The sequence below is a fragment of the Urocitellus parryii genome, chromosome 7 (genome assembly GCF_045843805.1).
Source record: "Urocitellus parryii isolate mUroPar1 chromosome 7, mUroPar1.hap1, whole genome shotgun sequence".
Lineage (NCBI taxonomy): Eukaryota > Metazoa > Chordata > Mammalia > Rodentia > Sciuridae > Urocitellus > Urocitellus parryii.
In genome coordinates this window covers 77367232-77394891 of record NC_135537.1, presented here as the reverse complement: position 1 = coordinate 77394891, position 27660 = coordinate 77367232, and the positions used below count along the sequence as shown (strand labels likewise).

Genomic DNA, 27660 nt, shown 5'->3' with positions numbered 1-27660 from the left:
CTTCAGGGATTGGAAAAGAAGGCAAAAGAGCCGGGGTTGTGGCTCAGTGGTAGAGCGCTTCCCTAGCATGAGTGAGGCACTGGGTTTGATCCTCAGTACCACTTAAAAATAAATAAATAAATAAATAATAAATAAATAAAGGTCCATCTACAAGTAAAAAATATTTTTAAAAAAGAAAGAAAGAAGAAAAAAATGCTCTTTATAATCTCATAGATAAAATGGTTCCATCTGTCATAATTTTTCTTGAATTCACTCATTCTTCCCAGTTGTTGTGATCCCAGTTCAGGTCAAGTGACTAGTTTCTTACTAGTTTCTAGTGTTTCTTCACTAGAACCTATCCTGTTCACTTTGGGTTGAGTTATATTCTAAAACATGGATCTGATCAAGACTCAATAGTTACGTAGCATGAAATCAAGACCTATTCTAAGTCTAATACAACCAACTGTTCAAACGACTTCCTTCCACTTGGGCCTTGCTATTCATAATCTTCACAAAATCTGCTACAACACTTATACCTCTATTCTTTAAAACACTTGTTTACTTCCACATTCATGAATATTGCTCATAATATTTTCTGGGCTATGGATATTTGATGGATTTATCAAATACTTCTACATGTGTCCAATGATATACTCTAATTAGATTAAATTAAATGGCATATTCTAGCAGTATTTGGTTAGACTAAATGGTATACTCTAATGCTCACTTCAACAGGGACACCTTAGAGAGTGGAAGAAACTTCCTTAGGGAAGATCAGTGGCTTCCCTATTGAGACGTGAATGACGATAGGAGATGGACAACTGAAAGATGTGAAAATGGGGCAAAAGGAAGATCAATCATTGTAAATCGATATCAATATCAATATATCAATCAATATGAATCTGCATATTATATCTTATTTGATTAATATTTGTTCATTTAATATCACTTCCATGTTTTTCAAACATTGATCTAAAAACTTCTGGTGGATGGGCTTTAGTTGAAAATTAGTTCAAAAACAGTTTGGAGTATTCTTCAGAGCAGTTTTTGATATTTACTCTTAGACAGAAATGGGTTCGCCAGAGGCATTTCATATCCCTTCATCTTTCCATAATTGTATTTCAAAGCCTCCCACTCATTTGAGTTGCTATTTGCACATTGGGATGCCAATGCTAACTTCTCCTCTCAAATCTCAACTTCATTTAAAAATGAGCATTTAAGCTGGGCATGGTGTTGTACTCCTATAATACCAGCAGCTCAGGAAGTGAGGGCAGGAGGATCACAAGTTCAAAGTCAGTCTCAGCAACTTAGGGAGGTCCTAAGCAACTTAATGAGACTGTCTCAGAAAAAAAAAAAAAAAGTGGGCTGGAGATGTGGTTCAGTGGCTAAGTACCTCTGGGTTCAATCCTAGTACCAAAAAAAAAAAAAAGCATTTAATGTCTAAAATAGAGGGGTAAGATAATTAATAATAGACAATACATCAATACATAGTAGTAACTTGATGTACTCATGTGTTCATGTTTATTGTGAACAGTTTGGCATTATTCATGTTTCTTCTTATGCTTACATTGCTATATAGGGCTAAACTTTGTTTTTACTTATCATATTTTCTTATCTAAATATGTGTTACCTCTGAATTTAGAACTACTACATCAAAACAATCATGCAGGACTTGTAGAGAAACTTAGGAAATTATATCAAGATGCAAAGAGTGCAGAAAATGTAAATTAGTCTATATATATGTGAGCCAACAACCTCAGCCCCATGAAACGACTTTTAAAGAAAACATGATTGCAATTACTATTAATAAAAATAAAATTTTAATGTAGAAAGAGAAGTTATACAGAAGAAGAAAAGTATAAAATTATCGATTTCTTAGATCCTAAAAAAAAAAAAATTTGTTTAACTCTAAGTAATGGGGTCTCTGCTGGGTGTTTTGAAAACATGAGAAGAGAGAATCTCTTTAGGATGTGAAAATGAATCATGGCACTTATTACCTTTGGGCTTTACGGTCAGGTGGACAGACACCTTTTTCACCCCCAGTGGACTGACTGCTTGGCATTCATATTGACCTTCATCGTGCTGTGCTACACGGTCAATCCTCAGAGTGCCAGAGGAAAGAACTGTATGTCGGCCTTCCACAGGGAGCCGTCTTCCTGCAAAAGAGGAAAAGAAAGTACTCTGTATTGCATCTGTATGACTCAAGGAGCGAAAGGCCAGAACTGCATGACTGTCCTAATAAAGGCTGAGATCCTTCTTTCAGGAAATCCTTGGGGTGTGAACTGGGATGGCTCCTTTCTGTATCACCTTCCCCAAAATATGGCATGAGCCTTGTCCTGACCTCCCCCAACCTCCGCCACCGTTGAAGCCAGAATTAGACAGGCAGTCAGTAGAAATAGGTAAATCGAGTCAGGTCGGATCAAGGAGGCCAATTTTGAGTGAGTCCAGCAAGTTGGAGACTGTCCCCTGAGGGATTCAAATGTTAATTCCTTCAGAGGCCCTTCCTCTACCCTTATCAAGAACCTTCCCTGGCTCCAACCTGTTGCCAAGGTAACCAGTCCCAGGAATTGCCCCTCCCTCCTACAGGGAGTTATTAAAGTTGTTAATTAATGTGTCCTTGGCTGCTCCTTCCTGCCTTTCCCCCTTCAGCCCACCTGTTTCCCACCTTTTGGCCATCCCACGGAGCACTCCTGGGCCTAGTCACATACCCTGTAGGGAGAAAGATGAGGGGAAGAGGCAGGAGAATAAAGGAAGCCTAGGACACATAAATAGGGCAGAACACCTGGCTTCTGGGGATACCAGGATACCAGCTATGGCCACCTTCTCCATCCTGGGAGAAGTCTGTTACCCCTTTTTAAATAAACCCTGCTTTATATGCTTGCCTCAGCTGCTTCTCTAATGTTCAAACTTCAACATGTCAGGGAAGAGAACTCGTCACCCATAACCCGCAGGCAGTATCACTGTATTGCAAGGATTTATCATCTCCCACCAGGAAAATAGCTTGGCCTCTTTATGAATCCCCTCACCTACCTGCTTGCCTCCTCAGTTTTAACCACAATTAGAATGGAAATTTCAGAACCAATCTGATTACTAATACAATTTTCAAATACCTCTCTAACATTGGTTCGTCAAATGTATACAATATTGAGAATATAAAAGGATTATGGGAAAAGAATATTTAAAGTGTTTAGGCAGCATACCAAATGTGGTATTTTTGTGACACTCCTGCTGATAACCCTCAGAGCCACACCCCAAGCCACCACTGTACTTCTTACCTTTGAGCTTACACTGAGCTTCTGGATCCTTCTCAACACTTTATTCCTCATGGTCACTAGCAATTAAATAGGGTTGTCATCCTCAACTATTTCAGTAAAAACTTATAGCTTACTGATGTCTTGTTACAGTTAGAAAAAGCAATAGCTAACTTTATTGAGTGTGCACACAGGTTGGCAGCTACTTGTCCCAAATATCTAAAATTTTAAGCATATTCAGATCAATTCTTACAACCGTCTGATGATGTAGCACATTTCATCATCCCCAGCACCTAGTTGAGAGTACGCTAATAAACAATGGCTAATTTACTTTCTAAATTCATGGAACTAGTAAATGAGGGAGTAGAGATGAATCTAGGCTTTAGGGCTCCAAAGTCCACCTTGTAAGCACTGTTGTCTACTTCTCCAAGTCCCAGAGCAAGAACAGAGCAGAAATTTTAATCCAAAAATTTCAAAATGCATAGACATATTTTGAATTTAACTTAGCACTTTAACTAATGTAGAAGCTAAGATTTCCAAGCCCAGAGTGTCTTCATCAATCTCTCATCCAGCCCACTGTGCATCTTGTTGTACAATGTTCTCAGGTTCCCTAAGAGTGCCTGGTCCCTCTGGATGGGAGGCTGGACCCTGCTTGCCAGGCCCTGTACCCAGGCTACTCACACTTCAAGAACAGCAGCTCTATTCTGAAAGTTTCATTTAAGTTTAATAAGTTGGAGCTCCATTTAGCATTTTGTTTCATTTCTGATTTCATTTTGTACTAAAAGAATTTTTGGATTCAAGTTGAAGATTAATTCAAAAGAAATCTCTAACATTTTGCAGGCTAGCTTTTGGTGTTTTTTAAAAAAAAAAAAACCAGTAAACTTTCCAATAATTTTATTTTTAAAGTCTGAATCTATATCCCAGAGTAAAAGTATGATTTCAGGAAGGCCACACATTCAAATACCAAAACTTAAAACATCAGAAAATTTAAGATGGTGTTGTACTTAAAGTGTGCTGTCTAGATGTCCACAAGGTACTTGTGATAATTAAACTATTTTTTGTACTTTCCAAAAAGAGAAGGTATTCATTTCTTCCCACAATCATTTATGGAAGTGCTAATACCTGCTTTGGTCCAGAGGATAACTGGTGGTGGGCGGCCTTCAGCTTCACAAAGAAGTTCTACAGCATGCTCCTCCAACACCACCTGGTCCTCGGGGCTTCTTATAAATTGTGGTGGAGCTGAAGACAAAAGAGGCCACTAAAATCACAAATCATTTTGGAACATTTTAATAACAACACGAGAAGAAAGAAAATATGTTTAAAAATTGAAATATGTTTTGTAATTAGAATTAGTTTTGAGATAGCAACCTGAGGATAGAGAAAAAGAGAGACTGAGTTTCAAAAGAGAAGTCCCCAGGAGCCCAACACCTGGAAAACAGTAAACACCCAAGAACCTTTCAAATGCAAAAGAAGCATTCTTAAGCAACCAGGACCTTTTCCTTTACCTGTACCCTTGGTTCAGGTGCTTTCCTGCAAAAGTAACAATGCACAAAAGTGCAAGCAAAGAGAAAACTGTGCAAAATTGTGTTACATTCTGTCCTGACTCTAGTTCAGCCCCTACCAACTGTCCTTTTATAAATATAAATGCCACACACCAATGGGTGGGTCTTTCTTCCTCTGGAGATAGCCTTCATTCTCCCTTGAAGCAGATTCTTTGCTTTACCCCCAAAACTCACTCTCAAGATGGCCAGCATTCTCCAGTAATGTGTTTCTTACTCTGCCCCAAGTGATGTCTCTCCTGTGAGATAGCGAACTCTTAAAAATGTATCTGCTTTCTTAATAAAACTGTCTGTGTCTCAGCTGACTGGTGCATGCTGAAATTTATTTCTGTCACAAATGCCAAGGATCCCACATATCCTGAGTCGAGGACCCCCTTCTCTGGGAACTCCTTTCATGATATTCCCAATGATTTATCAGCAAGGATACTGAAAACATAGAAGTGTTTGCATATGTGTGTGCCTGCTTGCAAGGAAACCAGAAAAAAATAAAAAATAAAAAAACAGAAATAACCAATATGAACTGAAGCCAGAATTAGACAGGCAGTCAGTTCAGATAGGTAAATCAAGTCAGGTCAGCTCAAGGAGGCCAATTTTGAGTGAGTCCAGCAAGTTGGAGACTGTCCCCTGAAGGATTCAAATGTTAATTCCTTCAGAGCCCTTCCTCCACCCTTATCAAGAACCTGCCCTGGCTCCAACCTGTTGCCAAGGTAACCAGTCCCAGGAATTGCCCCTCCCTCCTACAGGGAGTTATTAAAGTTGTTAATTAATGTGTCCTTGGCTGCTCCATCCTGCCCTTCCCCCTTCAGCCCACCTGTTTCCCACCATTTGGCCATCCCACGGAGCACTCCTGGGCCTAGTCACAAACACTGTATGGAGAAAGGGGAAGAGGGCAGGAGAATAAAGGAAGCCTAGGACATATAAATAGGGTAGAACACCTTGCTTCTTGAATACCAGGATATCAGCTATGGCCCTCTTCTCCCTCACAGGAGAAGTCTATGTTACCCCTTTTTAAATAAACCCTGCTGTATCTGCTTGCCTCTGCTGCTTCTCTAATGTTCCAACTTCAACATGTGAGGGAGCAGAACTGTCACTGATAACCAGCAGTAACAGGACCATTTCTGAGTCTTATGGAAGCTGCTTCATATCACTAGATCGTCCGGCTTATCTTTTACTAGCTGAAATAGACATATTTAAAGCTACAGTTCATATTTGCATTATTAACAAAATGGTTCTCTCCAAATGTTCACGTACAGAATAAAATTCAAATCAAATTGCTGTATTTACTTTAGAAGAAAAAATATGTTCTATGGAGAGATACTCCTGCAAACACATAAAATCATGCTTTTGAAAAAGTGCCATTTATGTCAAAATTTATAGTCCCAAATATTCAAAATGTTTATAGTTGCTTTTATATAAATAATGAATAGCTAATAGCTACATACACCATTTGTAGAAAGGGATTCTGTTCACAATATTTTACTATGAAAAAGAAATCAGTGTGGCTATTTAAGAAAGACCCATAACCCTCAATAATATCTGAGAGGTGACAATTTCAAAAAACTCTTTCCCAGATGACAGGCACAATCCCACTACCCCTTGTTCCTGCCTGCCATCAGCAAATACAACAAACACGATGAAGTAAATACCATTGGACAAAGCATATTTGTTGCAAGTTTCATACTATGTGCAGATAATAAAGATTTTTTAAAGGTCCTCATAAATTCTAATTAAGGTGCTAGACTGAATACCATATTATAAGATTAATTACACATAAGCATGAAGACCCTCAGGAATGCCTGAAAGCTATTTGTAACTGATTTCTAGAAAACAGCCTACAGACCAGCCGTGTCAAGCTCCTCATTCCACAGATGAAGAAATTCAGACTGGAGAAGTTTGAATTGAATTTCTCTCAGTCAGAACCAGTAAGTGGCAGAGACTGTGAGAATCTAGGTCGCTCAACCCCCAGACTGATGTTCTTTCCAGAACATTACACTAACTCCTGAAATTACCAGGAATGGCTTAAAAAGAACAAAAATATTTCTACATTAAAACTTGAATTCATGACACAGTAAAAGAAGTATGTAATAAAAGTAGATCATAGTTAAGACAAAAAATAAAATAAAATAAAAAATCTACCCAGTGTTCTAAGTTGGGAAATTTGATTTCAGTTGTTTAGTAATAATTAAAATTTAGTTAGCCAGGTCTGGGCAAAAAATATTGTATTACTTCATGTGCTCTTATAGGGGGACAGACAAGGCTGGACCCTGAGGAATAGCAGGAATCATGTTTAAAAAGGCTGCATGCAGCCAGGTTCAAAAAGGGGGTTTTTCCACCTCCATCAAATCACACCTCTTAACCCTGAGTTTAGAAAGTTTCAGAACTTTATACCCAACATGTAGGGGCGGGGCTCAGAGGCTCACAATCTGCAGCAGCCCACACAAAAGCAGTTTTTTCCAGAACAGTGGAATCCAGAAGTAGATACACAATCAAGGACACTCTCTGCAAGAATCAGCACCCAGGACCTGGAGAGTTCTCCTCCCCTTCCTCCAGCCTGCTAGCTCCAAAGGACCTCACTATTGTCTATTGAAATACAAAGGCCTCTGTGGAGGCCTTGGATTGGTCTTTCTTATCACATCCTGCCTCTGTAGTACACCTCCAGCCTGAAAACTCTGCTGCAGAAATTCTTGTTGATAGTCTAAGAACAGTTATTGGGGCGGGGGGGGGGGGGGAGGGTCTCTGGAGAAGCTTAATTAAGATTTTCCATAGGGGCAGGGTGGTGCCACTACACTATCATCAAAATTGTAATAATAATAATAATAATACCCTCAGGCATGATGGTGCATACCTGTAATCCCAGCAAATCAGGAGGCTGAGGCCGGAGGATCACAAGTTCAAGACCAGCCTCAACAACTTAGTGAGACTCTGTCTCAAGGTACAAATAAAAAGGGCTGGGCATGTATCTCAGTGGCAAAGTACCTTGGGGTTCAATCCCAGGTACCAAAAATAAATGAATAAAAATAAAAATAAGTCCTAAGATTCTGCATGCTAGCAAACAACAGGCAAAATTTAAGTAAACAAGCAATTTACATTTGTCCCTTATACTAAATGACCAACTGCCTAGATCAAAGAAGAAATTTCAATCTGGTGGGAAAGACATTCAAAAAACCCTGAACATTATTACCAAGGCAGGCAGTGAAGGCTGGAGGAATTAAGGTTGACCTTTCTGAGCTTTTATTTAAAACTATTGCCCAATGAATCCCACTTCGGATGCTAAACCAGCACACGTGGTGATGGAGGACCTTTCTATTTTTATTACAACTCCTGCCCCACATTGCAGGTTACTCATGACCATGATGCCATGTAAAAAGCATTTCTGTTTACACTGTTAAGGACAATAGATCTTTTCACCTAAGCCCCCATGATGTGATTTATGCCTTTTAAATGAAGCTTTCTGGATCTTTTTTTTTTTTTTTAAGTTTATTTGTCATTTGTTCCAGCCAGTTGAGGGAATGAAGTGTTTACTGATGGGTAACTGTGATATCTGTGATTCAGCATAACTGAACATTAAAAGAACTAGAGAGAACTGATAGAATACCCATTAAAATAACCTCAAAAGGGTAACATCTAAAATATTTATGCACTAGGCAAATAAAGAAGCCTCTTTCATAAATGTATAAAATGATTCATGGACCATCTTAAGACTAATTGAAAATCTTGACACACAGACTCGCAAATGGCACAAGAACACAGTTGAAAGTGACAAAGGACAAGGGGTTGGCAATCTCAGTGCAAACTGACCAGTAAGAAGAAATGATTAGCTTTTTGTGGTATCCAAAATGAGCAGGACTGTAAATGTTGTCAGAGTTTAGCTAAATATCAATTGATGCAGATGATCAAACAGAAAGAATAGGAACCACTTGCAAGAAGCTGGGAAACAAAGACTAACATAGTGTGAAATAAAAGAGACTGTTAAAATGCACATGTTTGACTAGGCATTGGGTTTCTAAAAAACTAAGACTTAAAACATAAAATCATGGATCCAAAACAGAAACCAAGCACTATTTCTTTGAAAGCATTTTTCAATCCCAATGCATTGAAACAAATATAAAAATAATGTTTGGGTCCTTTAAAAGTAATTCCCCCCACCCACCTCACATGAAGTTGCCAAAGACTACAAGGAGAAAAATTTCATTTCTATAATTTATTTCTAGAACAAGAAAGGTGTTTTCATAATATTAGCATTTCTAGGGGACAACACAATTTTTTCTTTAGACATGTCAATAGAAACAAGAAATGATTGATCTATTTCTACTGAAGGAGTTGATTTAATTCAGAAAACTTTCACTGAATGTAGAAAACCCAGGCTGAGTGAAGTTCTGCACCTTTAGAAGACAAATACTAGTCTCAATGTAGCCAGGATTCACCATCCTGAACTATGTTTGCTCTGCGTTTCTCCAGATCTGGTGTTTTGATAGGTAACATCTTATGCAAATCTGAAATTAATAAAACCTCCTAACTCAATTAAAATATGCATACTCCCCGAGATCCTTAAAATGGAACGTTGTAAATTTTTAGACTCTTATGATATAATAGAAAACTGTTTTGGGTAGGACAGAATAGGACTTGTGGCATCTCTTTAATAACATGAATTCTTCTGTTTATGAAACCTCTAAACCAACAGGAGGATTGTACATGTGCAAACACACACACACAAACACACACACACACACACACTCACACACACAACCACAACAACGAAAATGGAAAGGAAGGGGCAGCTGCAGATTAAGAACAGAAAAACAACCGAAAAGCATTTCTTTTTTACAACATAATCACCCACACGTAACTTATTCTGGGGGTTCAGAATGGCACTGTCACTGTGGTTGCTACCTGCTAGAGCCCTGAGCATATTCTCAGGCTATGTTGAGTAGACAGCTTTTGTAAATGACTGTGAACCTGGGGCATAGCCTTTCACTTTCGTAGCTGGAGTGTCTTCCCTTTATCTGTAAAATATGTTGAAACACAAATATCTTTTGACAGCTTGCTGCCAGATTAATGACTTCATCTCTTTTATTACTAATGCCTGATTCTGGCATTTGGATAAAGACTTAAGTTGAAAAAATGCCCAACTTTTAACATGAAGCAGATTCGTTTTGAAGATTCTATTATGTCAAGAAAATAAAAGGCAAATAAAAAAATCTCTCTGCTGACATACATGATATTACTTTTCAAGTTGAAAAACAATTTTCCATATGTGACAGAAGGACCATTTCAAGTAGGACCTTCTGCTCCCATACCTTGTACAATGATGTTGGCCGTGGCGTGAACTGAGCCTTGGCTATTGTTGGCGTGACAGGTGAATCCTCCGTGATCCCTCAAGGTGATGCTCTGCAAGTGGAGTCCACTGGAGGTTTCTATGTGCCTGGATCCATCCAGTGCCTCTCCATTGTCCCTGGTCCAAGTTATATGGGGGTGTGGGTGGCCTGTGGCCATGCATTCCAAAGTTGTGCTGGTGCCAATTAAAACCTCCGTGTCCTGGGGCTGGATTACAAAGCTAGGTTTGGCTAAGGGTAAGAGGAAAACAAAATAAAATATAAGCAGTAACAATTAGGAAGGTTTATTTATTTCTTATTTTGCACTGTGGTTTAAAACTATCATTGAAGCCAGAATCAGACAGACAATCAGTATAGAAAGGTAAATTGAGTCAGGTCAGATTAAGGAGGCCGATTTGAGTGAGTCCAGGAAATTGGAGACTGTCCCCTGAGGGACTGAAATGCCTTCAGAGCCCTTCCTCTCTCTTAGCATGATAACTTGCCACATCTCCAACCTGTTTCTAAGGTAACCTGTCCCAGGAATTGACCCTCCCTCCAACAGGGAGAATTAAAGTTGTTAATTAATGTGTCCTGGGCTGCTCCATCCAACACCTCTGCCAACCCCCCCACCTCTGGTCCATCTGCTTCTCACGTTTTGGCCATCCCACTGAGCATCTTCTGGGCCTAGTGGGGTAAGCAGGAAGGAAAGAGATAAGGGAAAGAAAGCAGGAGAATGAAACGAAAGAAGCCTAAGACCTATAAAAAAGGCAGACTGCCTTGCTACTTGGGATACCAGGATACCAGCTATGGCCCCCTTCTCCCTCTGAGGGAGAAGTCTATGTGACCCCTTTTTAAATAAACTGTGCTTTATATGCTTGCCTCAGCGTGCTTCTCTAATGTTATACTTCAACATGGGAGGGAGCAGAACTAGTCACTGGTAACTGGCAGTATCACTATTGCCTTCAAAATTCCTTTTCTCACAGTTATCAAAGAATTAAATCTAAAATAAATTAAGTGTTGATTTTACATAAATACATATTTTAAAAACAACCTCTTGTATTGTAGATGCTGCAATGTGCTCACTGAATACCTATTCTTTAGGGGCTAAATGTCCAAGTGTTCCAATTTAAAAACACTCACATGCTTTTAAATACAGTTCTCCCAGCAAGCTCCAGGTACTTGTCACTGGAAAGAGAATTTCCTTCCCAAATAAAAGGGCTAAGACTAGGTAGTCATCGCTCTACCTCCTGTTACCTGGAATTCAAGCATGAGTTTGGATTATGGGAAGTTGCCATGTAACTAAGAAGTAGCAATTATAAGGGAGGAAAAGAGGTCTATGTACAAAGGATTGAACAGTAGAAAAAAAGATCATTGGTTTGCTAGAGTACTGAGGCCTCTCTGTACAGATTACCTCTATACTACTCGTGGCAAACAATGCACCTACACACACACACTCGCACTGTATGTTTAAGCCATGTCAAGTTTTGGTTTACTTTCAAGCTAAGTGTATTTCAAATAGATTTATCAAGAAACCAGAGAATCTAGACTTCATTATAGGTATTCCACTCTTATTAATGCTTAAGAATTACATCTTTTATGGGAATCTCAAGCATAAAATAAAGACTAAGTTGTTAAAAACGCCTAATGATAAAGTTTCAGTTTGAGGGGCTCATCGACTTCTGAGATGAACATACCCTGGAGAATAGGAATAAGCTTAATCAATCTAATTTAATAACCAAGATTTAATTCAATTTTTGGCAATATGAATGTCTCAAATATATCCGTAAAATTTTAGGTGTTAGTAAAATATAAAGATGCACAAGATAGCTTCCTTTCCTTGTATGTTATAGTCAGAGGACAGAGGACAAAATAAATCAACTACAGTATACTGATGAAATTATTTTATCAGAGTTGGGTACAAAGTGCCATAGCACAGGCTGACGGTGGAGAAGCACTGTATAGGGAAAACTATTGTCATCATTCCAATAGGAAGAACCAGGGACCGAAATGGAACCAGTGATACTCCATGCACATAGGATCATGTCAAAATAAACCCCACTTTTATGCATAACCCTGATGAACTAATAAAAATATTTTAAAAGAGAAATATTTTTTAAGCAAGTCTATGATAGTGGACGTGGGAAGGAAGCTCTGATCTGATCCCTATTCAATATATACTTTAAGACGCCTGAAGAAGAAAAGACAGCAACAGAGATGGCTCTGAGGTTGTTGAAGGACATTAAATATCCGGAGAGAGAGAGCAAACAGAAAGGAAGAGGTTTATGCAGGCAAATCTGTTTGTGGGATGGAAAGATTACATGTGAAGGTGAGCAGGAATGATAGTGTTTCAAATCTCAGGAAAAAATAGCAACAATAGATTCATAAGTTTTATTTTTAATTATTAAAGTTGAACGCTGAAGAATTCTTTTAAAATTGAAAGAGATCTCAAATGGAGGAAGAAGCAATGTGACCAGGCCAAACTAAAGGATGAGAGGGAAGGGGAAGGCTATGAGGAACATGACATTTAAGGAGAAAGAAGAATGAAAATTTCAGGAAAGGATCAAGAGGAAGTGATGTCCCCAAAGTCAAAGAAGGAAAGAGATGGTTGTTTGGAATGAGCTACCAGAGCTGTCAATTAGAAGTTATTTAGAAACCATGAAAGGAATCGCCAGAGTTGATCAATTTAATTTCCAACTCAACTGTGTTCCCCCCAGCCCCAGGCATATTCAGTGAATTTTCTCCATTTGCTCTGTGGTGATCTGATCCATGTCTCTACCAACAATGTCCTACTTCATGGCTGCAGCCAACCCACTTTCTCATTACACCACATCATCCTGTGTTTTCTCCAGACTGCTATCAGAAATATTTTACTAGAAGAAAAATCTAATTTTGACCACTCTTACTGTATAGTCGTGATCAACCTGAATGATCTGAGCTGCCTTGCACCTCCCCAAATCAGTGATTTGGGCTCGACTCCAGAAATATTAAGGATTTCCACCTCTTGGATGCATCTTGCTCTGTCTCCCCTTACATCATACTTTCTTCCGAAATAATGTTTCAACTCTACTTATCTAACTTTATTTTACTTGTCCTCGCTATCTACTTAGATGTCCCTGCTGCTGGGGACATCTCAAATGAACGTGACTCGCCAAGCCTGCTCCAAGGGACCCCCTCTCTCTCCCTTCATCCTGTTTGCTCCTGTTTGCTGTCTCTGTTGATATTATCAATAACCCCCAGTGATCTCAAATTCTTCATATACTGTTCCTTTTCCTGCCTAAAATCTCAGGGGGTATACCAGAGCTAGCTCTTGAGAAGCAGCTGTTAAATTTTGAATATTCTGCAAGCTGGTTGTTAAGCCTAGCCCATTATTAAAAGTTAAATTATGTAAACATACGATTAAATAAGTGTCATTAACATCGAAGTTCACAAATTCTGGCACTCATTATTTCTACTTATTTGACTCTATTTTCCTATTTTCTGTGGTTCTAAGGTGATTTGTGTCTATGAATGTTTCTGTGGTGGAAACACTGCCTCATGATGCCTACTGTACATCTCCTCCCAACTCCACCTTCAGTCATGCCATGTTGGTAACTAGAAACTGGCCATGGAAAGATTATTTATACCTTAGGTATTAGTCAATGCTGCAAATCAGAAATCCCTTCGCCAGTGCTGGGCTTTAAGTGTTTACTGGTAGAGAACTGTCCTTTATGCTTCCATCCCTCTCCTGACACATCATAAAACTTGGTTGAATTATGGCTATTGCCTAATAGACTACAGGCTCAGAAAGGGGAAAGATGATGCATTTCTACCATCACAAAATGATACTAATAAAAATCTGTCTTAGTCACTGTGTCTGATTTATATATGCCATTGAAATTATGGCAGAGCAAAGCTTCTGGGTAGTTGAAGGGGTGTGAAATCTTCAACAATAGCTCAGTGGGCATTCAATAAACATTTGTAATGAATTCCTGATGGATAAAGGACAATGAGTTTTTAAAGAGGATGATTTTCCTGCCTGGGAGCAATTGGTTCAATCTGCCTCAAGATGTTGGAAAGCTAGATCCGTAATTGAAAAGCTAATTGGAAAATCTTGGAATCTGTGATACACTGGAAAATAACAGAACTAAGGAAGTAACTTAAAAAAAACACAAAACTTTGAGGGCTACAGGTGCAGATCAGTGGTAGAGTACATACCTGGAATGCATAAAGTCCTAGGTTTAATCACCAGCACCATCAAAAATAATGGTAATAGGGGCTGGGATTGTGGCTCAGAGGGAGAGCATTCGTGAAGCACTGGGTTTGATACTTGGCACCACATAAAAAATGAAATAAAGATATTGTGTCCACCTATAACTAAAAAATATTTAAAATAATAATAATAATTGTTTATATAATTAAAAGTAAATAAATAAAATGGAACAAACTTCAAGGAAAAAGAGATCAAGTTTCTCTAAAAAAAGTACAAAAAAATCAATGACAATTGTTTCACTTTGAAGCATTACCTACTTTAAAGAAGTCATATAAGGTCATTTTTCAGTGCAAATAACCATAGCTACCTAACGCATTTGTATGAAGTTCAACCAGAAAATACAGTTTTACCCGGAAGACTGTGGTATCTGAGCATGGCGTTCTGTGTCTTGGCTTCCCCAGCAGAGTTCCTGGCCATACACTGATAGATGCCTTGGTCTGACTCTCTGGTGTTCCGGATCATGAGTGTCCCATCATCAAACATGTTAAGACGGGTGTCATCCTCAAGATCCAATGAATTGCTGGAAATATATTATATATATTTATTACTTAATTCCATTCATATTTAACTCTATCAAACTCCTAATAAGATGGAATATAGAACATGTTTCATGAATTCTGATTAGCTGATTTATTTTTACAACCTTGATAATTCAAATAATTTTATTTTAAATTCCATTTTCTCCTTTCCATCTTGAGATAATACACTGACTACAGACTGTGAGTTAATAATCCATAATAGAAGGAAAGAAAATTTAAATGCCAGGGTGAATTTAGACACTGCTACAATCTCTCCTGTATGAAGATTACTTCAGCACAGTTTAATACCTCTAAATTTCTATTTTAAAAAAAAAAGAAGAAGGATCATCATCAGATGGTGATATGTAAGTTTTTCACATCTTCCCAGTGAGTCATCAGCTTTCCTTCCATATTTTGTAAATTGTAAAAGAAATGTCTGTATTCAAATAAACATGGCTCAAAGCCCAGTATAATTATATGACTAAGCATTAACTAAGCACATGGTACTTACCAGTTCTTAGTTATTAGGCCTAATGAATTAAAAGGGATCATTTTTTATATACTAGGAAAATGCCTATTATTCATTTATCAATTAAATGGATGATCCATTGAGTACAAGTAGGTTCAGACATGTAACATCACATTGCACTAATAATCAAAGCAAGGGAATGATTTGGGGTTTAAAAATCATTTTTTAAACAGCTTTATTGAGATATAATTCACATTCTATACAATTCCCATGCCATTTAAAATTTACCGTTCAGTGAATTTTAGTATCTTGAGAGTTGTGCAACCACATACCATAATTTCAGAGCATTTTCATTATCCTGAAAGGAAATTTTGTACCCCTTAGGCATTTTTTCATAATTTTCCTCTCCCTTCAACACTAGACAACTACTAATCTATCTTTTGTGTGTCTGGATATTTCATGTGAATGTAATCATACAATTTGTGGTCCTTTGTTTTTGACTTCTTTTACTTAGCATGATGTTTTCTTTTTTTTATTTTATTGACTTAAAAAAATGACAGCAGAATGCATTACAATTCTTATTACACATATATAGCACAATTTTTCATATCTCTGGTTGTATATAAAGTATGTTGACACCAATTTGTGTCTTCATACATGCACTTTGGATAATGATGTCTATCACTTTCCACCATCCTTGCTAATCCCCTGCCCCCTCCAAAGAGGCTGATTCATAGTGGAGTGGGAGGGGGGAGCATGGGAGAAATAGAAGAACTCTAGATAGGGCAGAGGGGTGGGAGGAAAAGGGAGGGGGCAGGGGGTTAGCAAGGATTTGGGGATTTTTTTAATCAATAAATATAAAGATACTGACACCTAAACATGTCAGAAATTTTTACAGAAAACTTTTTCTGGTCAAGTTTATTTTTTCTTTAAAAATATTTAATGATCATGTATGAGAAAGTATATGCAAGTATGCTTAGTACTAACAATGTATTAGTTGTAAAAAAAAAAAGGAAGAAAGAAAAAATAAGATCTACCACCTCCATCATTTATCACTCAATAAACATTTATTAAGCATCTACTGTATATCACCTACTAGAAACACCCTTCCTGAAGGAAAATGTCCATTTGAAGAATCTCTATTGCTCTCCCTTTAATTTGTTAGCTTTACAAAACCAGCGAGGGCCAGGTAAATATTTGTTCACCAATTTTAAACTGTGCCAACACTCAAGGAATTCTTGCATATGCAAAAAGAATAAAGCACGTTAAAAAGACTAAGAAATAATCCTTATTCAATAATTTTTGTCATAAAGAAAGAAGCAGACAATGACCATATTTCACATTTATTATTTAGGTTGTAATGGAAGAGAATTGACAGGCAATGTGTTCAAGTATCCAGTGAGAAAAGCCCAATGTGGAAAAAAAAAAAGTCAGTGAGAACTTTTTTCAAGAGCTTTGGAAAAAAACAATGCTTTTGAATGACTTTGCAATGTAAGGCACAAGCAAAGAAAGTAAATTCTGGTACTGGATTTTCTTGTAACTATAAGCTGCCAAAGCTTCTCAATATTAATAATGTGGTATAAACATCAGAAAGTACAGTTTTTAAATGTGAAAACTCCAAAGGACCACATATCATTAAACTTTTATTTTGAATGTAATTCTAAGACTATCTAACATTGAATCAAATTAAGACTTTGCAAAGGAGTATGCCAAGAATGGATGAAATTGCATTTCTCAAAAGATATCTAGTTTTCTGAAATTTTTTTTATAAACCTCTGTACCACGAAATACCAAAGACTACAGGATGTGTTCATGATATCTAGAGTATGTCTAGGCAATGAATTCACCAAGATTCACTATGATAAAAAATGATATAAAATGGGCAGCAGCACATCACATCCATAAATTTAAGATGCATCATTTCTTTTCCTGGTTATTTCCCTATTTGTTCATGTTGTCTTCATTATACTCATAAAACTTGTTTGCTCATGAATCATGATGTTGCTTGAAAAAATCAAAATAAGCCTTCATGGTTCAATATATTCCTTTCACTTTGTCAGTTTTATGCAAGCTGTATAGCAACTGTATGTAAAAAAAAAATACAATGATGCGAAAAACCACAAAGGTTTATATAAGTAAAATATACTTAGACTTTTTTTCCTTAAAATGTGTAAATAAACACATTTGACTTAAATATGAAGTAGCAATAACTTTTGTTAAAGTTAATTCTTAGCAGCAATGAATTACCTCTAATAATTAACCATAACCTTTATTAAAGTAGTTCATTTATTACCTGCTTTCTAAGAACATGTGTAACTAGTTCCATGTGCCAGAAATATAAAAATGGGTATTTTATCATCATACCAATTAAAAATATCTACCACATACAAAGCTATCATCAACCACAAGTAAGGATACAGTTGCAATGTTTGCATGTAATCTGCTGGAAATGTCATAATCATATACATGACAGAATTTACATTTCTTTAGAATGGCTTGGAATTTCCATGGTCTGGAATCTCATTAAGGAAAAAAATAGCTGGTTTAAAGACCTCTTTCATCATATCACTGTCTTGTTCTACATCTTCAAGTGACTCTCAGAATTTGTCAACTGAAAGCCAAAGTCATTAACTTTCTGGTTATTTTTCAGTCTTTTGTTCTAATTCTCCTTGAGATAAAAATCTTTACTCTAGGGGCTGGGGATAGAGCTCAGTTGTTAGAGTGCTTGCCTTGCATGCACAAGGCCCTGGGTTTGATTCCCAGCACCAAAAAGAAAAAAAAAATATATTACACAAGAAGGTCTACCCTTCTTCCCGAACCTAGTCTATATTTGTTTTGTACCAGCACTCATCTTTCTCCAGTTCCTAGAGTGCTTCCCATCCTCTTTGAAGGAGAAATAATTGCTCACTTAAGCAATTATTTAAAAACTTTGTATGGAGAGCTATTGCTGGGTGCTGGCAATCATTTTACTTTTCTACTGGGAAGCCTGAAAAATTTCCAAAATTACCTTGATAAATGTATCTGCTTTGGTTTGAATATAGTTTGTGCTCTCCAAAACTGTTAAAATGTAATCCTCACTAGGCAACATTAAGAGGTTGGACCAAGTGAGACCTCTAAGAGGTGATGAGGGCTCCACACTCATGAATACAATAATCCATTCATGTAATTAAGGGTTGGTTAATGGATTAACTTAGGAGTGGATCTGAGACAGAATCTCTAGTGTGTCTGTTTTAAGAACTGGTTTGGCTCAGGCTCTCCTGTTTTCCCTGTCTCTCACCAGGTGATAGGACCCTGCACTGTGTCAGGACTCTGCCAGCAAGAAGACTGTCATTAGGTGTGGCCTCTCAACCTTGAACCATGAGCCAAATTAAATCTCTTTTTAAATAACTTACCTGGACTCTGGTATTGTGTTATTAGCAACAGAAAATCAACCAAGTCAAGATCATTATGAAATTGATTTTTTGCTATGATTTGATTTTTTGCGTTCTCATATGTGGTTGATGTTGGTCAATATTCCATAGTTGGTTGAAATGTAGCACAGTTTAGCTTTTCATCATGCACCCTCATTATCATATCATCATCATCAGTGTTATTAACTATGTTTACATATTCCTTCAAATTCTAATTCTTGGTCTTAATATTTTCAAAAAGTCATATTATAATTTCTCACCACAGTTGAGAGTGTGCCCATTTATCCCTGTGCTTCTCTCAATTAGGTTTTATTTTTGGTAGTTACTTTATTAGGTATAAAAAGGTCATGGAACTTACATTCAGTTGAATTACGTATTTTCTCTGATCTAATGATACATAATTGATGCAAGTGTAACTGCTCAATATTTTAAACTACTGCCTTAAAGCTTATCTTGGTTTTATTAATATTGCTATACCCCCTAAATATTGATTAACATACTTGTTTTTCAGCCTTATGCTGCTCAGTGTTATATCTATTATAAGTAGCATATAGTTGGGTTTTTTAATCCAACTTTACAATGTCCTTTAATAATCTATTTATTGTTTTCACTAATTCTTTAAAAATATTTTCAATGAGTTATTTTATGTTTTCTCTTTCCCCAGACTTTTCCCTGTCTTTGTAATACTGTCCCTCTTTCTCTTGTATTAAACTGATCCAGTTTTCTTTAAGTACCTTCTTTCATCCCCTACTATGGAAGAACCTTTCTATTTGTTGGTATTTCATCTTAGGTTTTAACTGGCATTCTTGACTTAAAAAAAAAAAATCTTAAAGTAGATGTGTCTTCATCCCCAAAAACGAGGCCTGCAAAGTTAATTAATTACATATTTTCTCCTTACAGTCTTCAATTAATATCATTTAACATTTTACTCATTCCTTATTTTAAATTTGTTCAGCGCTTTATTTAACAATCTCAGTTTAAACTTTCATATTCATCAATAAGTTGAAAAACTGCTTTTTGGTCTGGAGATGTAGCTCAGTGGTACAATGTGCAGGCAAGAGATTGGTACAATGTGCAGGCAAGAGATTCCAAATTCAAAATACTCTGTTAATCTTTGCTTCTTGCATATCATATCTTCCTAATTTCAACTTTCCGCTTTCTGAAACACATCTATCTTTAATTCTTTCAGTAGATATCCCTGATTACATCTTTATTCATTGCCTAAAAATGTTTTCATTTTACCTTACTAGATAGTTTGATATAAAGTAATTTGCAAATTACCTTGGATAAAAAAATTATCTGATTTTCAATGTTTTGATCATAATTTATCATGTAGAAAAATTTTTTTATAAATTCTACTTGAAAATTTATACAATTCTCAGTCTGAAATTTCATGATGTTTTTCACTTCTAGAAAATTTGCAGGTATTGCCCCTTCTCCCATTGCCTCTGGCTCACCTGTCTAATCTCTCATTTTTGAATTCCTACTGGATGCACACTGAATACTTGAATGGGGTCCATGTCTCAGAAGGCAACAAACCCTTCTGAAATCTAGTTTACATCTACAAGTCTACCTTCTAGTACTCTAATTCTACATATGGTGGTGTCTAATCAGTTCTTAACCTTCTTCTTTAAAAGCTCTAAAGTCTCCTGCTGTTATTTCCAAAAGAGAAGAAAAGGATAGTCATAAGAAATGATCCAAAAGTAGCTTCTATGAAGTTTGTAGTAATTTTTTAAGCCTGCTTCACATTAAACAAATGTCTGCTTCAAATTATTTTTTTAAATATTTTTATTTACTTATTTTTATTTTAACTTATTTTTATTAGTCTATTAGTTGTGCATATTAATAGGATTCATTGTGATATTTTCATACATGCATATCATTTATTTATTTATTTATACATGGTGCTGAGGATGGAACCCAATGCCTCATGTGTGCGAGGCAAGTGCTGTACCACTGAGTTACAGCCCCAGCCCAGTTTCAAATTATTTGCTATGCTCTACTTTATCCATATTCAGGATGAATATTATTTTACTTAAAAATAGTTAACAAATAGTAAGATGAGACTTGTCAATTAAAAATAGTCTTGTCATAAACTCTTCCCTTTTGTCTTTAACTTTTCTGTATAGATTGGTTAAAATTTTAACAGGAATTTCAACCTATTCTTTATCTTCCCATCATTTCATTCCTTCTTTATAGATATATTTCTTTCCTTTTGAATCCCTTGGCTTCTTTAGTCACTTTATTTGAAAACTTTATGAATTTTATTAGGCAATATAACTTTTTTACTTATTCCTTTCAAAATACTCCTCAGTAGCTTTATAACTTTGAACATATATTTCTAAATTTAAACTAAGAAAAAAGTCAGAGCAAGCAGTTTTAAGATATAACAAGCAGCAATTTCTCTTTCTCAAGTGCCCTTGAACAATTTCAAAATGGAAATAAATTGAAGTCTTTTTATAAATTGAGTCTTCCTTCTGGGCTACATTCTCAGTTTAATAGTATTAGCAATTATCATCCATGCAAGTTATTTTTAACCTACTCTTGTTAGTTTCTTCAAGGGTTAAAAACACATTTTAGCAACTTGATCTGAGATTCTCACTCAAATTAGAAATTAAAACTATACACACTATTTATAATATCTCTCAGCATATTTCAAAGAGAAATACATAAAAATTCAGAGTTTATTTTACTCATGACAGAAGACATACACAAAAACCTTGCTAGTTATCAATAACATAATTAGTGATATTATTAAGTCCAAGAACTTTAATGCAATTTTATCAGGAATAAAGTTCATTTATGTATTTATGTTAGCTAAATATTCCTTATAGCATTTTTATTTTAACTTTAAAAAAAATTTGTTATTGCTATATAATTTTTTTATTCATAGGTCTTAGGACTTCCAGTTTTGTGTTTTATCAAATAATTCTTTTAATGAGAATTAAATCAATGACTAGTATTTTAAATAATCTTGCATAGCCTTTATTATTAATTCACTTACAGAAACCTATTCTGATTTACTATAGAAAACTTGAACCATCAAATATGAAATATTTTGTACCTAAAATAATTTAGATGAGATAATATCAAGTTATATTTTGATTTAAAACAAATAGTTGGTTGTTAATCCCAGTAATTCCTTCTAGAAATAATACAAAATTATTGTAGTCAATTCCAAAATTTTTGATGCCTACAAAAATAAAAATTTTAAGGAAAAGACACCCAGATAGCTTAACCAAGTCAAAAAATAAGAATTAAAAGACACTGTTATCTCTAACAAATTCTTATAATTTTACTAATTTCTTCTCCAAATAAATTATTTGAAGTAAGATAAGAGATTACTGGAAATTGAACATAGAATTACAACACATGCCCACACTCAGTATTTACTTGTTATGTATCCATGTAATCTTAGGTTTGGGGTTTCCTTCAGCTCGGCAGGTGAAGTAGACAGTGTTTCCTGAGGTTACCTCCACATCTTGGGGCTCAAAAGTAATTCGGGGACTTTCTGCAACAACAACAAAAAATTATTAGTATTTTAAAAAGTTATCTGATTATAGTATTCTAAATTATTGTTGTGAAAATGCTGTAAATAATTTTCTTTCTATATTAAAGTTTTACAGATCAAACTGCATTAACCAAGTAACCAAGTAATACACATACCAGTTTACTTATTAGACATATATTTGATTTCAACCTTAGAAGTTTGAGAGTTACTACATAAAAGTAATTTAAGGAAATTTACCTGTATTTTTATAGAGGTAAAACATATTGAACTATTTATGTATAGTTCAATACAATCACATTTATGGAAAAAGTTTGATTTTTATGTATCAATTTTTCAAACCAAGTACCTGAACTGAGTTTGCAATTTTGTAAGCACTATCCCAAGGCATTAGCTATCTGACTGTTTAAAATAATTTATAAGAATTTATGCATCTAGATCTCAAATCTAAGCAAAATTACTTATCAATATAAATAAATGATACCATTCTCAAGTAATAAGAATTAAGTGGAAAAACATGGGAATATTTGAAACATTTCAATAAGAAAGTGAAGTGATTGATTTTTTAAAAGAATTCAATATTATTAAATTTAAACTATAGAGAACAGTGTAAAAAAGGAATATTCACTTTTTATGGTAATCTTAAATAGTCTTTTTTAAGACTTTACTTGAATTTTACCATAAGTTTAGAGATTCAAACCTTTCTAAATGACAAAATTCTTCCTTTTGTAAGTGAATTATTTGAGATTTCTTCTCATTAATGATCATACCTATTATTACACTGCACAGATCTTGAGTAATCTTACCTACTTCTTTTAAGTCCATCTGATCTATGACTTGGCTTGACCCTTTGACTTTACACATTTGAGTATTTATTTTAAGGAATAATTCATCATCAAGTGATGTAACCATGATCAAAGCAGAGAAAGCATTTGAACCTGCATGTTTATGTTTTCATTGAAGCAATTAAAATTAATCAAACACCAAAAAGTACAGATAATCAACTGTGATTGATGCTAAACTGCAGAACAAGGGACACTTTCACAGATTATGAGAAGGAATTTGACGTACCTACCTGTAAGCCCAGGTAGGTGAGTGGAAGGGAGATTGAGTAGAGCCTTTCCAAGTAACTAATACTTAGGAGAGGACTATAAGAAGACAAAGATGCAGAAAAAGAATAATGTAAGAAAAAAAAGCAGCATGTGGACAATCCTTGCATGGAGAAAAGGTTTAAGGATTTTCAAAAATGCATGTCATAGCAGCAACACCACCCGGTAAGGGAAGAGGAGAACGGATGGAGGTTGCAGAGGACAACCTGGGGTGCAAAACGGAAATGTGACCTTGGGAGGATGTTGTGCTTTATTTTGAGGTAGGCAGCTATAGAAGGATTATGTGCAGAAGAATGATGTAAGCAAATAAATTTTTAAAAAAAGATTTTTCCAAATAAAACAGAACAGAGAGAGAAAAATGGAAATTGAGACCTGGGTGAAGACACTTTGTGATCCACACAAAACAATAGTGATGTGAAATACAAATGGTAGTAAAGATGTGACCAACGTGAGAATTACTTGGCCACAAAGACAAAGTAATTTTTCTTCTCAATTTGACAGAATTAAATTATATCAATTTGATTTTTCAAATTATCTGTTTAGAGACATTTTTAAATGGCTTTTCAGTGAGAGGATATTAGAAAGCAAATTTCTTCTGTAAGTAAGTCATCTGCATGAATTTCCAAGAAGCTAAATTCCCCTCTCTTCTCTTCTCCCCCACACCTGCATATAAGTATTTATGTTTGTATGTATTAACTTATTTTCATTTAAAGCTATATGTAGGGATGGATACAGAAATATAGAAACTTTTTAAATAGTTATATCAAAGCTTTAAATGAAAATTAAATGATATACTAAGCAACAATAATCAGTTCTTTAAATAAAGCCTGATTATTTTATTAAGGTTTATCTGACTCTATGTATGTATAATATGTCACAATATACTCTACTGCCATGTATATCTATAAAGAATAAAAAATATTGGGGCTGGGGATGTGGCTCAAGCCATAGTGCGCTCGCCTGGCATGCGTGCGGCCCGGGTTCGATCCTCAGCACCACATACCAACAAAGATGTTGTGTCCGCCGAGAACTAAAAAATAATATTAAAATAATATTAAAAAAATTCTCTCTCTCTCTCTCTCTCTCTCTCTCTCTCTCTCTCTCTCTCCCTCCTCTCTCACTCTCTCTTTAAAAAAAAGAATAAAAAATAATAAACCATAAAAAAAGGTTTATCTGACTATAAAAATATGCTTATTAAATACAAGATTTACATTACTAAAAAATTTACAGAGAGATAGTAAAACTGATTCTTATTTTCACTTCAGTCATATTCAGGGTCTCATGTACATTTATCAAAGGATATTTTTAGCAATAAGTATTAGCAATTATTTGACATAGTTAAGAAACAGAAATTATTCATGTTCAGCACTAAGTGATATTGAAGTGCGATGGAGAGTTTGAGGCTGGACACTACTTCTCTGTATTTTGTCTCTGGAATTAAGTGATCCCCAGGGTCTCTCCCAAACCTTAGTTTCTAATACCACAACTTCTTTAAATAAAAGTGTAGATGATGCAAAGGAAATTGGAAATCCTTTCAACCAAATCCCTTCTAAACATGTTTGATAATGTGCGCTTGCAAGTGCAACATCATTTACTAACCTCTGCAGGATAAGGACAAAGAAAATAATTTTTTTTTTAATACTCAGAGAAAGTTACGTACCGCAATTAAATTCCTCCACTGTTACTGACGCAACCGGGCGCCCATGGAGTCCTCGGGGGTGGTCACATGTAGCAGCGGCCTGAGTTTGGCCATTCTGGATATAGCCTTGTAAAAGTTCCCCCAGCCACTTTAAATCACAGTCACAAACCAGAGCATTGGAATCCAGACGCCTGTGCATGCAGGCAAGAATTATAACTGTTAAAAGTGACCATTAATTTCTACGATGAATCTTTCATGTGAAAATATTTAATTTTCTCTAATTTGCCAAATCACTCATGTCTCGACTCTAGGATCTCTAGTTACCAACAGACACATTTTAAGAATTGCTTACTTAACAAAAATTCCCTGCATGAAGAAATGATTAACGTTTGAGGAAATGGAAGTGTTTATTACCCTGATTTGATCATTACCAAAGCACTGTCCACATATATAGAATTTTACTGCACCCATAAAGATATACAAATATTATGTCTCCATAAAAATAATAATAAAAAAGAAGTGCTTACTTAATTGCATATATCACACAAATCCACGTTAAGACTTGAAAAGCAACTTCCAACTTACATACAATATATTGATTACAAATTATTAATTGTGGGATAAAATGTAATTATTTGTTTTAGAGAAAATTAAGAAAAGTATTGAAATGTTAGAGTTTCTATGATAAAGAGCAAAAACTATGACTTGATGGTGATATTTCAACTTTTTCATGGAGATTACGTAAATATTAGAGGCTCCATTGGCTCAAAGGAGGCTTATCAATGTATTTTTTTTTTTAATTTTAAAGGCATATTTTATTTTATTTTTTTTATTTGGCAGTTAGGGTTTTTTTTATTGTTGGTAGTTCAAAACATTACATCTATTTTGATATATTTCACAGTTTGATTCAAAAGGGTTATGAACTCCCATTTTTACCCCGTATACAGATTGCTGAATCACATCAGTTACATCAATTACATTTCCATTGATTTACATATTGCCATTCTAGTGTCTGATGAATTCTGCTCTCTATCCTATTCTCTACTATCCCCCCTCCCCTCCCCTCCCCTCCCCTCTTCTCTCTCAACCCCCTTTACTGTAAAACACTTCTTCCACTTGTATTATTCTTTCCTTACCCCTCACTTCCTCTTGTATGTAATTTTGTATAACTCTGAGGATCACCATCCCTTTCCATGCAATTTCCCTTCTCTCTCCCTTTCCCTCCCCCCTCTCATCTCTATTAATGTTGATCTTCTTCTCCTGTTCTTCTTCGTCCCTACTCTGTCCTTAGTTACTTCCCTTATATCAAAGCAGTCATTTGGCATTTGTTTTTTAAGGATTGGCTAGCTTCACTTAGCATAATCTGCTCTAATGCCATCCATTTCCCTCCGAATTCTATGATCTTGTCGTTTCTTAATGCAGAGTAATACTCCATTGTGTATAAATGCCACATTTTTTTTATCCATTCATCTATTGAAGGGCATCTAGGTTGGTTCCACAATCTTGCTATTGTGAATTGTGCTGCTATGAACATCGATGTAGCAGTGTCCCTGTAGCATGCTCTTATTAGGTCTTTGGGGAATAGACCGAGAAGGGGAATAGCTGGGTCAAATGGTGGTTCCATTCCCAGCTTTCCAAGAAATCTCCATACTGCTTTACAAATTGGCTGCACCAATTTACAGTCCCACCAACAATGAACCAGTGTACCCTTTTCCCCACATCCTCGCCAACACTTGTTGTTGTTTGACTTCCTAATGGCTGCCAATCTTACTGGAGTGAGATGGTATCTTAGGGTGGTTTTGATTTGCATTTCTCTGACTGCTAGCGATGTTGAGCATTTTTTCATGTACTTATTGATTGATTGTATGTCCTCCTCTGAGAAGTGTCTGTTCAGGTCCTTGGCCCATTTGTTGATTGGGTTATTTGTTGTCTTTTTGTCTAATTTTTTGAGTTCCTTGTATACTCTGGATATTTTTGTGTAAGATTCATGCTGCTGCCCAGCTGACTCCTTCTTTGTGTGTATGTGTGTGTGTGGGGGGGGTGCGGGTAGTGGGGATAGAACCCAGGGGTGCTCTAGTATTGAGCCATTTCACCAGTCCTGTTTTTTGTTTTGTTTTGTTTTGTTTAATTGTGAACCAGTCTCACTAAGTTGCTTAAACTGGCCTGGAACTTGAGATTCTCCTGCCTCAGCCTCTGGAGTTGCTGGAAACACCAGCATGCGCCAGGTACCTGACCTTCTTTTCTTTTGTAAACCTCCTTAGCATCTGCATGGATAAGCCTGTATTCTCTAAAGGACAGAAACTGAACATTTTGTGATATTTCTTCACCTAGACACATAAGCTTCTCGCTTTTGTCAAGTTTTACATATTTTTTAATCCTTTCTAACATGTTTTACTCAGGAAATAAAATTGATAGGTAGCCAAAGAGATTGATTATATACATCTTCATTCTTTTCAAAAGATGTAGAACAAGATGTAAACCCAGATATGATAAATTCTCCTTCTATTCCTTCCCCAAAATTAAAAAGGGAATTTGTCTAAAAGGAATTCTGACCTCCTCCTATGGAAGTAATCAGGCCACTCAATGAAAGAAAACTCTAGTGAAATAAGGATAATATGAATGTATTTAGGATCGGGAGGAGGCCTGTTATGAGGCTG

The 27660-nt window shown here is 35.8% G+C and overlaps 1 protein-coding gene across 1 annotated transcript in view; it reads right to left on the bottom strand.

Annotated features, from left to right (window-relative positions):
- The window catches only part of Pxdnl (peroxidasin like), a 454066-nt gene that overhangs the window by 115684 nt on the left and 310722 nt on the right, over nucleotides 1-27660 (bottom strand). The window contains exons 7-12 of the mRNA XM_026394395.2: nucleotides 25025-25194; nucleotides 22141-22258; nucleotides 14701-14870; nucleotides 10087-10353; nucleotides 4353-4469; nucleotides 1977-2135 (exon numbers count right to left, since the gene is read on the bottom strand). Coding sequence (XP_026250180.2) covers nucleotides 1977-2135; nucleotides 4353-4469; nucleotides 10087-10353; nucleotides 14701-14870; nucleotides 22141-22258; nucleotides 25025-25194 — 1001 coding nt within the window. The remainder of the gene's footprint in view (nucleotides 1-1976; nucleotides 2136-4352; nucleotides 4470-10086; nucleotides 10354-14700; nucleotides 14871-22140; nucleotides 22259-25024; nucleotides 25195-27660) is intronic.